This window comes from Malurus melanocephalus, unplaced genomic scaffold, assembly GCF_030028575.1.
Source record: "Malurus melanocephalus ecotype Western Australia unplaced genomic scaffold, MMel_1.1 scaffold_249, whole genome shotgun sequence".
In the NCBI taxonomy this organism is placed as follows: domain Eukaryota; kingdom Metazoa; phylum Chordata; class Aves; order Passeriformes; family Maluridae; genus Malurus; species Malurus melanocephalus.
This window is the reverse complement of record NW_026623481.1, coordinates 494,084-507,885: the sequence shown is the minus strand read 5'-3', so window position 1 is coordinate 507,885 and position 13,802 is coordinate 494,084. Positions and strand designations below refer to the sequence as shown.

The following is a 13,802-nucleotide window of genomic DNA, read 5'->3' as shown; positions in this document are numbered from 1 at the left end:
CAGTGAAATCCTCTCATGAAGATGCATAAAATATAGTTCAAAATGCCTTTTCCTTTTTTAAAATTATAATTGTGGTTGGAGGTATTTCAGAAAGATTTCAGTCTCTGGAATACTTTGAGTAAACAATGTTTCCCAAATTTTATAAAAAATATGCTGGTTTTTTTTGTTTTGTTTTGTTTTTTTTTTTGGTTTTTTTTTTTTTTTTTTTTTTTTTTTTGAGCCCTTTTTTCTCCCTTCAAACACTTATGGATGTGAATATAATAGCCTTTGCTATTTGAAATGAATCCACTTAGATTTAAAGACTTGAGAAGGTTTACACAGGCAYGATGCAGTCAAAATCTGAATAAAACTGGCACAAGGTAATCTGGATGTGAAACCGAGTATGTAGTTAATTAATGTACTAAATTGAAAAGAAATACATAAATTTGCATGAGCTAGGAAAGGATCCTTCCTCTTTGCTACTCTTGTTTTTCCCTTTCATTTGAAGTCGAAAATGCATAGACAAAAATAAGCGGAATAAAAACTTTCGGGAATATGGTTAATGGCACAGATTARCAACCATGTGGGTTAATCATAGTGCTGTTTCCCTGGCCTGTTGTGACTTGTCATTATGTTTCATCAGTTTACTCTTGAAGACTAACAATTAAACCCAACAATCTTGAAAGGAGTAAGGTAGAGCTGGGAAGAGAAGGACAGTGCAGAAAGGAAGAAGAGATCGTGCATTCTGAGGTGCGGCTGCAAGATTGAATGGCAAATTTATGAGCAGCTTGGGTATTCTGGCTTTTAAAAAAAAATAATTCTGCCTCGTTTTTATAAAAGTGAGTGTTCCAAAGTTTGGTTTTAGTTCAGGACACATTGCTTACACACTGACAGAGCTGATGAGATTTTGTAGTCCCTTGTATCTATTGTTTGGGTCCAAAGCGAAATTCAGGTATCCAACCCTATGCAGTAAAGTTCAGGAGAAAAGTATAAAGCCCAGTATCACAGTACTTCCCACTGGATTTAGGAATTATCAGAAGTAGGTGAATTAAGCAGTCAGACTCAGTGTTTTGATAATTTTAGCCAACTAAATTTCTTCTAATCTCTTTTGGAAGTAAAAGCAAAAGAAAGTCCCTATACATGTAAACTGTATTTCCTGTTGTAAACACTGGGATAATGTGGTCTGGCTATGCTTCTGCTGTGCTTTGCTCAGACACCAGTTTGGGTAGAAAAGCAGCTTTGCTGGGTTTGTGTTTGCATTTCAGCTCAGTGTTCGGGGTATTATAGCAGCATGACCAACCACAGGTCATGTTATCTCTTCTGGTATCTATAGGTCATATATTAAATTGGTCACCCTTCTGCAACAACCAGTTCCTTTATTTCTATTCCTACACCCGGTCTTAGAGCTTATTCCTGTGCTGARCTGGGAGCCAGTCAAAGTGTGTGAAGTAGGAGGGGTAAAGGCACCCCAGTCATCAGTTCACTTCAATAATGGGGATGTATGTACTGGAAATGGTTCTAGCATTGTTGTTTTCATAGAAGGGGGGCAAGGGAGGAACAGAAATAGGTTTAGCTGYGGTCCCAACATAATTTCAACATGATGGACACCATTAAGAAAATCTTGTAAGTTGTCACWTTTTTTTTTCCTAGACCTTTCAGAATTTTCAGTTCGTGTGTCTCATCTGTGTCAGTAAAAGATGCTTTGAAAAAATTCTGTGACTGTACTTCTTGCAACTCATCAAGCGTGACTAGAATAAAGCATTTTCCAACACACTTTATAACTTCATTTTACTTGCTGATAAATCAGTTCAAGTCAGATTTGATTCTATTTAGTATTTGTGAGTGCGATGCTCTCTGCTGATTTTAAGTCTGTATCTGAGAGGATGAAGCTTTTCAAAGTTAGCAAATATAGAGGTGCAGTTTTATAGTGTATTTGTGATTTTTATGAGCATTTATATGTACAGTTTCATATAATTACCTCTATATACATATATGATTTTTTAAAGGAATTTGTGTTTGAGTTCAGAATATTGAAGTAAATATTTGGCAGTGCTGTTCTACAGAGTTTTTTGCTTCTCACTTTCAATTAAGCATAAAATTCAGCCGCATGTTAGATCATGTATTTTTTATTTCATAGCTTAGTATTTTCATTCATGARTGTTTTGCCTTGTTCATAATAAGTGTAATGAGAAGAATTTGCTTTTACAATTGAATATATTATCAAACAAGCTTTGCTGTGAGATGAGGGCAACTGAGGACTAGAAAACTGCAGATTTACACTGATAACTTCATCTGAGCTATTTGCTTAAAAATAAGATGCCTGGAACAATAATAGGGCAGTTTTGGGTAGGATAGGCTGCGATATGCTACACACTACCCATTTTCATCAGATTTAGAGAGCGAGCAGTCTAAGCTCCTGTAATTTAAGTCTTTTACAGTATCTTTTGTTAACCAGCCATAGTGGATACATCTAAAAGTGTTACCAGAGTTCTTAATAAGATTTTCTGTGCTGCTGTTGATTAAGTTTATCTGTTGCCCGAAGATAATATTAAACATTTTGCTAGATCCCACCAGACTCTTCCAAATTTGTGCCGCTACACTGTGAYCCGTGCATCCTGAGCACACCTGCTGTCAGACACTAAGGATAAGCCACCGACTTCACTTTGCTCAGCTTGCCAGCTAACAAATTTGTTCTTAAATCTGCAGAAGTTATTTAGTTACTTCCTCCCACTAAAAAACACCAAACAACCACGTTTACTATTTTAACATTCTAACATCCCATTCAGCATTTTTTTCCTCAGATAACTATAACCAGTATTGTTCAGAGTAAGAAAACTCTTGACAGCGGAAAACAGAAGCTCAAATATTGCAGCACTTACCCCAGAAGAAGTTTTGCTGACATGGTGTCACTGAACTGAACAGGCTGTTTGATGCCATAGTCCCTCTTGGTTCACGCAGAGCTTTCACCTTCTGGTGTAAATACTTCTTGGATCCTCAAACTGAAAACACAAACCATAGCCAAACCTTGTTTTAGTTTTACTGTGTCCCTGGATTGCATAGACTCTATAGTTGGTTTTTTCCCTGTCAAAAATTGTGCAGTGCTGGTAACATGTGAAAAGCAAGGAAACAAAACAAAAAAAAAAAAGAGAATGAGCAAATATTTGAAGGACCTACTATTACTGCATAGACTGTGGTTAGAGAGCACTTACTGACTCTGTTGGTCTCAGTGGCTGGTAGTGACCTGCGGAGATTAACCATTTAAAAACCAGAGACTTCTTTCCTGTCCTCCTGGAGAAAGTTTGCACCGCACTTGTGGTTCTGTGGTTGTTTGTGAGGCGAATGAAGCATTCACACAATCCAAAAAAGCAAAAGCTTTAAAACTCCTTTTTTTGCAAGCACTGTTACTGGAGCGAGCGAGTCATGTGGCTGTGACATCAGAGGACTCCAAGTAGGACTGCCTACACTGTGGCTTTTTCTTTCTCTCTCTCCCTTTTTTTTCTTTTTTTTTCCTTTTTAAATTTTTTTTTCTTTTTTTTTTGTATTTTGACAAAAGGCCCGTGGTAAGGCCCTTCCTGGCATCCAGAAGGATATAACTTTTTAATTTTTGTGACTCATGAGGCTTTGGAGAGAGTACAAAATGTTGTAAGAGCCCAAGCTTCTGTACAGTTAAAGCATATGGACAGCAGAACTTCATTTGTACTCTCAGTTCAGGTTCCCCCCACTCTTCTTCCCCCTCCTTTTTTTTTTTCCTTTTTCTTTTCCCCCTCCCATTCCCTCTCCCTCCTTTATTATTGTGTCTGAGGAAAAGTGAGCAAAATTGGCACAAGTGGCTGTGTGAAATTCTGAACAACAGTGATGATTTACAATAATTTACATCTTTGGATTGTATCACGATCTTAGGTCTGCTTCATATTTGCTGGGTGGCTGGATTCCTTCTGTTTTACTTTTTCTCCTTGTCGTCTTATACTTGTGAATCTGTAACTCATTGTAAGAAACTTTACCTTTCCTAAGGTCTAGTAGCAGGCTGCTTGTTGGGGTTGTGTTTTTCACCGTAATTGGCTGTCACAGAAGTGTTAGTCTGGGGATTCCTTTGCAAATCTTAAATCATGTCTGCCTCGCTTTACATACCTTCAAAACTACTTGGCAGTTTTATGYAATGCAAATTAAGGGCAATTATGTTTCTTTTATATTTGGGGTAAAATATGTCATTTGGATATCATAACTGGTTGTGTGCTGCAGCCTGGCAGTGATGCTTTGGAATACCGGCATTGGGAGGATTTAACGTGGAYGTTGTGTAACAGAGTGAGCTGGGAGGGTTGGGAGGTTTGGGTTGTGCTTACRTTAATTCCTTATTATAGTTTTGGTGTTTAAGGGAAATAGAACAGTCTTAAACTTTTGGGGAGACTATAAATAACTTAATTCACCAGTTAATGTTAACACTTAGTTATAAAATGAAACATAAATTTGATGCATATGTAAGATTCAAATACTTAATGTCATCTGTGTGCATGTGTGTGTAATATTTTTTATATACTTAACATATTGTAACTTTGACTTTGATTGTGTAACATAAGCCCTGACTGTACCGGTATGGAGTGGGTTAACAAAAGCAGTATTTTTTTGTTTATAATAGAGGCTTTGAAATAAATTGCAAAATGCTGTGTGTAGTAAGGAGTAACGTGCACAGACAGTGTATATTAGTAGTCTTGATTTGCTCACTCAGATTCAGAACAAAATTGGAAACATCTTTGAGAAAGTATCTCATTTTTTGCCTCTTTGGACATTATATCTAGAACTTTTCATATTATCCTGATTGTACCACAGATGCACTGTACTTTTAAGTTTTAGCTGAGTGAATTTAAATTATTTTCCTTTTTTTTTTTTTTTTTTNAAATGGCATTATTTCTATTGCAGGCATTGCTCTTGGCTAGCTAGTAACAGCAGTAATACATGTAAAATGCTGTATGCTTTCTTTTTTTTTTTTTTTTGGATATAATTTTTTGGGCTGCAGAAGAACAGTGTAAAACATTTTCTTGATACTGTTTGGGTTTTATTTGTAAAATAAAACACATCTCTGTGGAGTTGCCACCCCTCTTTTTTTTATTTTCCTCTTTGTCCTGAGCTTTCTCCCTTAGAAATTACCAGGAATAGTGGGATTTGAATAGATGGAGGGGTGGGTGGAGAGCAGGTTCTCTGTTTTGTGGGGATGGGAAAAATGAGAAAGGATTTTTCAGTAAAAAATACATTGTTTTTATTTTTGTTGTATAATTTAAAAAACATGAATCCCTGTTCATAAAAACTTCTTTCATAATAATTATTGCAAGGTAATTTGCATTGTTCTTTATTCAATACTTTGAGAGTTATTACATGTTGCCAAACATACAGAATTTGACCATAAAATGAAAAAGGAGTATTCTACAAAAAAAAAAACCATTCCATTTAAAAGTAAGGGTGATATTTAATTCTCTTTTCACTGAYTGCTTTTATTATTTATGTTTTCCCTGTATGGTTAAGAACGTCAATGAAAAAATCTTAAGGCTATAAAAATGATGGAAAGAATGCTAATCTTTTCAAATACTGATTATATTTGTGTGCGTTAAAGTTTTAATCAACTTGTAATGCAGCAAAAGCTTTTGGAGGTTGCTGCCTCTGTTATTTGTGGAGCTCTTAAATTTTAAACTCAGAGTTTTCAACTACATTGAAGGTATTTATCAACTTCTATTTAATGGTAGATAGGCACAGTATTTTTGAATAATAGATAACTGTTGTCTTGATCTTAAATACTTATTTCCATTCATATGAAGAAAGTAGTTTGATTTTCAAAACTCTGCAATTTATATTTAGTCATATCTTAAGTATTAGAATATTGAACTTCCTAAAGAAGTCTGGATATAAAAATTTATTGCATTGAAATGCTGTGCTCAGGCTTTCTCCAGAATGGCTTTTTCATGCTTTTACTTGTGTATGCAAAGTTGTTCTCTAATTTTGTTGCTGTGCTTTCATCTGATACCTTTAAGATTTTTATTTTACTTTTTCACCTGTTCAAATCAAGAGCAAGAAAAGTCAGAAAAATCTTCATCTAGTAAAGCAAAATCAACCAAAAACACAAAGCCAAATACTGCAACTGAGTAATCGAGATGTAGTTTGTAAAAACTGTCACTGAAAAAAATGCAGGTTTTTTAGTATAGAAAGATTATAAAGCCAAACTTTGAGACCAAATACCTGTAAAACTTCTGGCTTCTTTTGGTATAATTTGCACTTCTGACGAAGCAGATGCAAGAATCCTTAAAATCCACTGTGTAAATCAGTGTCTTGATTGAAGACTAACGCTTGACAGSCTCTTGGTTAAAAGGTACATCTACAGAAATGGAAGTTCACTTCTGAGTTCCATAGGGGATGCTTTGAGTCCCAATTACACTTACAAAGGAAGTATTATGCTAAGGAATTTCTCTGGTAAACTATGAGCTTGATCTTTGATGACAAGTGAAATCTAAAAGTCAATTGTAATGCAACACTAAAAGATAATTACATCTTTCACTGTTCTTGAAACGTGTTTTGGACCTTTTAAGCTATGCTTTACTTCCAAACATTTTGCCTTATGTCACTCAAAAGTTCATCCAGCGTATAAACAGTGTGATACTCTGCTGAAAGTTTATTTGTACTTAAATGTTTGTTTCTATGTTACAACTGGAATGATATAAATACTCTGCTTAGAGCAGTATGATGAAAAACTTGTTAGATTACATCTACTTGCAAGTTTTACAATATATACTATACAAGATGCTGATTTTTATAATTCAGTAAGTCTTGATGCAGTTTCCTCAGATCCAGGTATTCACTGTAGGTGTTGTTAATATATCTCTTTCCACTAGAGCAGGTTTTTTTTTCTGTAAGTGAAACCTCTTCCCTTGGCTCTGTTTTTCAAACTGAGGAGTAATTATAATTTTTAGARGAAGAGAACTGTGTTTTCTGATGGTTCACAGCCAATATATTTAAAATACTATTTGATTTCAAATATCTGCACATTATAGGAAAYGTCTGTTGTTAGACTCAGGTGTTTTGTAGACGTCTCATTTCCAACATCTCTGCAGCAGCAGAGTGTGCTRATACCACTTTATACCAATCTTTTAAAGCAAAGACTAAAACTGCCTGTTGATTAAAAAAAACTGCAACAACAGGGTGATTTTAGCCTTCCTTCATTTGAAAATAGRACTTATTGCAAGAGTAGCAGTGAGCATATGAGTGTTACTACTGGCTTTGTCTGCCTCAGAACCTTTTTCTAGGTAAGATATAGTTTGAACTGGATGGTGCCTGGGACCACTAAGCTTAGAGGAAAAAAAGGGCTGATACATTTCTACAGTAAACAAGTGTTGTCTGTTTCTTTCTACAGTGCAATCAGGCTACTAAAGATCACAGTAAACCTTAAATTGAGCAGTTTAAATTAAAAAGATGGTCATCTCTTGACCAGTGAGTACATCATGTAATAGCAAGTAGTCAAAAWTTTTTTTCATTCACTTTAAGCTGCCAGTTCTCTCACTTCTTCATAGCATAGCAAAATTATTTTCCTGTGAAATAATCTGAACCCTGATCAGACTTTGAATAAGGGGCTTCAGCKTAATGGTCAGATATGTCTCATCTTGATTCTTCTTGCTCAGACATTTATTTTGACAAGCATAACTTTCCTTGTGTTCCGTATCTTGTAGACTGTACAGCAACTGAGAAAAATGTCCTTTTGATTAGATGCACCCATTCTAAACAGTCAATTTGTGGTGTTTAAGATCATCCTAACCTCCTAGCTATTTTCTCCTGTCTGTATTTTTTCTTTTTTTAAAAGTCAACTTGCAGAAAATATGGGAAACTTGTCTCATATAACAGCTGAGGATGTGGCTAGGTTAAGGCAGGAAACTGCTACCCACAATGCAATGTTACATACACTACCACTTAATAAAATTTATTTCAAACATGCTACTGACAAAACCAAAGAAAAATAATATCCTAACTATGCTAGTTAGTACACTAAATATATCTAGGGAAAAGTGAAAGTAATCTCTCTAGAGCCTTTCCTGCTTCTAGGATACAATGCTACTAGTAGTTAAGCCAGAGCAGATCTCAGCAGTTAAAAGCAGTGACCTATTTTTAGAAAACATTCATATTTCTTTGGAAATTAGTGATTATGTGCTTTATAATAACAGTCAAARTTATTTTATATTGACAGAATTCAGATAAGGTCTCTCATTAGATTTTTCTGTTTGGCAAAATATCCTTTCAGGTCATTTTAAAACTAGCAGCTTTTTGTCCTTCATCCCATTTTCACTGAATCTTACCTTTACTTTAGCCAAGCAGCCTTCTACCTCTCCTTCCCACTTTTAATCTTTTTGTAGATTGGTGTGAAAATATTTTCCATGTCATACATGGGAAAAGAACTGAAAAGAGGAAAGTTCACCTTCCTCAGCCGTGTGAAGATTTAGGGGTTCTAGTTATTTCATTATATTGTCTGCAGTTTGAAGAGCATAGTAAATTGTGAGAGGTAAATAATTAAGCTAAATTCTAAGATAAATTTAATAGACTTAAATATTCTGCGAATATTTCCAAATATCAGACAGAGATACACATGGGGTCACTGATGCTGCTGCACTGTAAATGTCTTGAAAATCTTGTTCTAGATACATTCTTGTTTCTGTTTGTTTTTAAATGCATGTACATTAAGGGTGATCCTCTTACAGAAGGTTTTTGAAGCGCTTGCCTCTCTAGTTAGAGAACACTTATCAAGAACAGCTGCTGTAGTGCTGTGGATCCTATCCATGGACTCATGGTGGTCTGCTGAACAACGTTCTTCAAGTTTGACAGGTGAGACAGAGACTCTCCAGTGCCACTGCTTTTGGATGAATCTAGCTGTGGTTGGAGAAAGTGCATCTTGCCAAAATATATGGGTAAGACCACACACAGTCTTTAAAATAGTTATTGTAAGCTTATTTTTAGGCAGTATATGTCTTGACAGTTCTTTTATTTGCATGCCAGTTTCACTGCTGCTTATAGATTTTTCATTTATTTTAGTAATGGCAATTGCAGATTTAGATCTGTGTTKGTAAAGCTTTTGCACAACATTTACACTGGAAAAATACAGACTTGCTACTTTCAAACCTCAGTCAAGATTAGAGAASAGATTTCAAAAAATATTAAGGCAGAGTATTTATGCTCTTCAGATTTGGTGTCATTGTTTTTATAATCAATGCCATTTTCAGGGGCATAGTTCAKCAATAAAAATTTGCTTCTGGTTTTAAAGTTATACCAATTTTAGTAGCTTCTGTGCTTGTATAAGTCTGTAGCAATGTAGATTTAGGACATTAAATTAGTTCAGTAAGTAATAAAAACAATTTTATTTTTTTTTCAGTTGCATACTTAGTCAATACTGAATTTTGAATGTGTATTTTATATATGTTATAACTTGGGAACAGTGTTTTTCATGTATATTTTAATATATAGAATATTCTTTGCAGTCTAAGTGCCTGCTTCAATAGTTGGCTCCATAATGTGTATTTAAAATATTGTATGTTTAACTGACAGTGTAGAAGGGGGTTGTACCCTGTAGAATTTCTGTGTAAACAATACCCATTTGCTAACTTTCAGAGCAGATGTTTTTTAAATACCCCGAGAGAAATTAAATATAATACTGAAAAGGAATATCATAAACCATTCATTGGGTAGTGATGCTTAAAAGTTATGGATTCAGAACGATATGTTTTTTTCCCTAGTTCTGTATTTTCCAGATTATCTTGCATAATTAATGCATGACTATTTCTCAAGAAAACATTACTCATTTTTTATTACTTAACATTGCATAGGACCCTTGTTTATAGCATTGGGCTTTACAGACAATTAAGGAAATAGTCCCTGCCCTGAGGAATATACAATTAAATATATGCAGCCAGCCATTTAAGAAAAGTATGAAAAAGAGGGAGGGGAAAAACCCCATTATAATGAACAGCAGTAAAAAATAAGTGAAGAACTTCATGGGGAATGGAGAGCAGTTAGTTGTAATTTTATTATTAACTTTCTCCACATATTCTACTGTGAAGAGTATTAATTATTTGTGTGCAATTGGCTGGTCTTGTTTTCTGCTTGAACTTGAGCATGATGGCTACTTATCATGGTTCCTTCTCTCATTTTTGAAAAAACAAAACAAAAAAAAACCAAACCCAGCCCCAACACATTTCCTTATGGAATGATTGACGGGGAAATATTTCTCTGCTYTTTATGATGCTTACTGAAGTTTGAGATCATCAGTCCTGTAAACAGTAATTTTTAGGAAAAAAAATGTACAATCAGGTAAGGTACTTCCCTCCTTTTTCTAATTTTTTTTATTGGTTGTTTATTTTCTCTTTTTAAAAGTATTTACACCTGGATTTGCTACTTTTTCACAGCTTGTCAACAGTCTTAGCTTTCCYTTGTAATTAAAAATGTATTGTGGTTTTCTGTTGGAGAAGACATCTGAAGATCATTCATGAGAGAAGAGAGTTGAAAAGAGGTTGAGAAGGGAATGGAAAGAATAAAATTGGAAGGAGGAAAGTTAAAAAGAAAATCTTGGGTTTTCATGAGCTTTGTTTTTAACAATATGGCTCCCATTTTGTAGTGAAAGAATACTGAAGGTGAGGAGAAATGAAGACACTGGAACAGGATGAAGAGCTAGAAGATGCACCCCTTTTCATGGGGACACCAAATACAGGACAGAATTGCCTTCTGTGCTGTTGTCAAGGCCACGTGAAACTCAATTTGTTCTGAAATAGCCAGTTCAAAAGTGCCTGGCTGTCCTCAGTGTGGGGTTGAGCTTCTCTGGWGGGAATTGGGCTGTCTCTGCATGGYYCTTAAAATGGSCTGTGGAGGTATGCCTGAAGAATACTGGAACTTGAGGGATGTTGGGAAGAGTATGGGAGATGATTGTATGCCATTTCCAGTGTCCTGGAGAGTTGGTTGATTTTCCACTTCAGGAGGAAAAAGCAGGCAGCATTTATARAAAGTCTGTTCAATGTTGTCCAGATAAGCAGGTGTCTGTTCTTTTTAATGCACATTTTATGTCATGCTCTTAGTAACAGACTGCTTAGTAACTGAAGGGTGGTAACAGCGAAGAAAAATAAAAATGAATTGCAATCATTCYTTCCACTCATACCTCTTCCTCCTCTGACCTTCCAACCCCAAAAGTGAGGAAGCTGGGCTGTTTTCAGAGAGACCCTGTGGTTTGGTTGCCAGAATCCAGACCTATAGCTTCTAAGATAAATAATGCAAGCTTTGAGGAAATATTCTTTGTGGATGTGGCAGTATATATGTTACTTGCTTGTTAATACTTAGCTRTTTTATCACTTTAACCATTTATWTCTRTTCTCTTTAGATGGATAAATAATCATTTGTTTTAAGAAGATAAATCACTGCATGTACTTGCTGGCTGCATGAGGGAAGTGTCTAGTAAGCCCCCAAAGGAATCAGTTCTGTGGAGTATTGACAGCTGGGTAAACAGGGCTCTTTTAACTTGGAGACCCAGCCCATGATCAAAGTGAAGTAGATTTCCATTTCAGAACCTAGATTCTGGGTCTGCTGCTTGGCTATGATTACTGTGAGRGGCCAGAGGTACTAAGTAGGATGAAATTCTGTGTTCTGGCACAAAATCATGCAGATGGACAGCCTAGAGACKGTTGGGTATTGCATATTTGAGGACAGGCTGTAGCAATGAATGGGCATTCAGCACCTGAATTGCTTTTGGGGCTGAATGGCCAAACTCCCTGTTAGTGAGTGCAAAAGGAGTTTGTTGGAACAGGAGCACTAAAACCCAGTGTTGTTGGAAAACTGCTGTAGTCACAGATTGATCCAGGCTGAAAAATACAGAATTCACTTGTATTTTCTAAATTCTTTCCTGAAATAATTCTGCTTCAGGAGTGGTCTTTTAGTTGTCCCAGGCCTTAAAAAACTGGAATCAAGGTTATCACTGTCTGAAGATTAGTACAAGAATCAAACCAATCTCTGTTTCATCTACCTGCACACCAGGGTGCATATTAATTGTTTAATATTTGCATGGAATCATTTGGGCATGGCATTTTAAAGAAATCTTCATTGTAGGTGTCTGAGATCTGCATTATAGATTCTGTCCTATAACAYTTTTATTGAACTAAAATCCATGGCTGGCTGTAAGAGTTCTGTCCTCTGTGACATTTGTTTCCTTTGCATTCCATAGTCTGTAATTGTGATGCTAGAGCAGCTCCTGGTAGCCAGACTCTTTGTGTATTTTGGGAAMCCAGGAGGGTGTAAGGCTTGATGCTACCAAACGTTTCTTTAGCTCAAGCAGTGCTCTGGGCAGTTGCTGCTTTGCCAAAACTGATGCTGAAGGAAATGTGGCCTTTCATGGGCCAGAGTTCATTCCCATGACGTGGGCTTTGGGGTTGGGGCCCTCAAAAGTAACTGTAATCTCTGCAAAGGGTAAAATGTAAAACCTTTATCTTTCACAGTTTGTGCCTGTATGTCTATATAGGTAGAGTAGTCTAATTGTTGAAAAGAAACTTCAGTAATTGGTGGGATCTGGAAATAGCGCAGAATATTCAATTTATTTTGTCATCCTTACCCTGCTCATTTGGTAAAATTGCTAATTGTTGCCCTTTCTTCAAAGTCYTGCAAATTACTTTCTTTTYTATTTTCTTTCTATTTTTTAATGAGCATCTAAATGTTTTCTTGCTTTTTAAGTCCAGTTTTACCCAATGTGGGTTTGAAGCAGCTTTGCAGCTGAATGTTTATATTTCAATTTTGGGAAAAATGATACCAGTCTTTTCAGAAATGGAGTTTTTGCAGTAGTAAGTGGCATCTTTACAAGCTAAACATAATGATCAAAGAGCTGAAGAAATAACAAATTTAGTTGTCTTTTGGGCAAAATTACAATGGAATAGCCTTTGGTTTGTCATTTAGCTTCAGCATGATTTATTTTTCTTCTCTTTTAATTGAAGAACAAATCCAATTCATAACTGAATGCAAYTCAATCTTCTCATTTTCTGATGTGGGTAGAACATATCTGTTTTATCTGTGTATAGGAGCTACAGTAATTCAAGCTTTATTTTTTCTTTTGAATAAATGAAATAAACTTAAAGAGACAGACCTTATTGTGCCCAGTGTTTTAGAATTCATGAATTTTACAGAACACTTAATTTTTGAGTGCTTTTCWGTTCTTCTCTCATCAGTAACTATTCCTAGATTGGACATGTGACAGATGCACAGTGAAAATAATAAAGGTTTTCTACAAGATTGCCTAATTGTTTAGTGGTAAAATCTGAAGAACTTGCAAATAGAACTATTCCCAGCTGATGGGKTGGGTTTGTGTCTTTTCCTTGTTTGTTTTGTTATCCTTTGTTTGCTTGTTTTTCCATGTGTGTGTGTTCCACTGCTAAAACAGTAAGYTTAGCTAAGCTGTAGACTAGAAGAATAAGTTGGTTAAATTAGCACAGAAAATCTAGAATTAAGGTTTCCAGTGACCCTCCTCACAGCCCTACTGTATTTGGTACACTGTAATGCTGTTAATTGATTCTATTTTTTTTTTTGGTCATCTCTAGAACTCATTCTTTGCATGGAAGGAATGCTGCTCACTTCAGAGTTGGTTACTCAGAGATTTTCTCGTTACTGATTGCTCATTCTGTGGCTGTTTGCCATCTTCCCTGCACAGTATTCAAACTCTATTATGAAGAATTACTAACTTTCATGTGCTCTGCTGGCACATGTCACACTATGAGAATACTTAACAAATGTTAATTATTTTCTTCTCTTCACAGTACTCTTGGGRGAAATATGTGGCTTTC

General features: G+C 35.6%; 2 protein-coding genes across 6 annotated transcripts in view; one reads left to right on the top strand and one right to left on the bottom strand.

Moving 5' to 3' along the window:
* Positions 1–2,972, bottom strand: part of RUNX2 (RUNX family transcription factor 2) — a 215,908-nt gene extending 212,936 nt beyond the window's left edge. For 4 of the 5 annotated variants that reach the window (XM_057375424.1, XM_057375425.1, XM_057375426.1 and 1 more), the window contains exon 1: positions 2,859–2,972. In XM_057375424.1, the coding sequence (XP_057231407.1) occupies positions 2,859–2,916 (58 nt within the window). In that variant the 5' untranslated portion in view covers positions 2,917–2,972. The remainder of the gene's footprint in view (positions 1–2,858) is intronic. The other variant, XM_057375423.1, reaches the window with a different exon arrangement.
* SUPT3H (SPT3 homolog, SAGA and STAGA complex component) overlaps positions 1–13,802 on the top strand; it is a 252,745-nt gene that overhangs the window by 36,594 nt on the left and 202,349 nt on the right. The window lies entirely within an intron of this gene.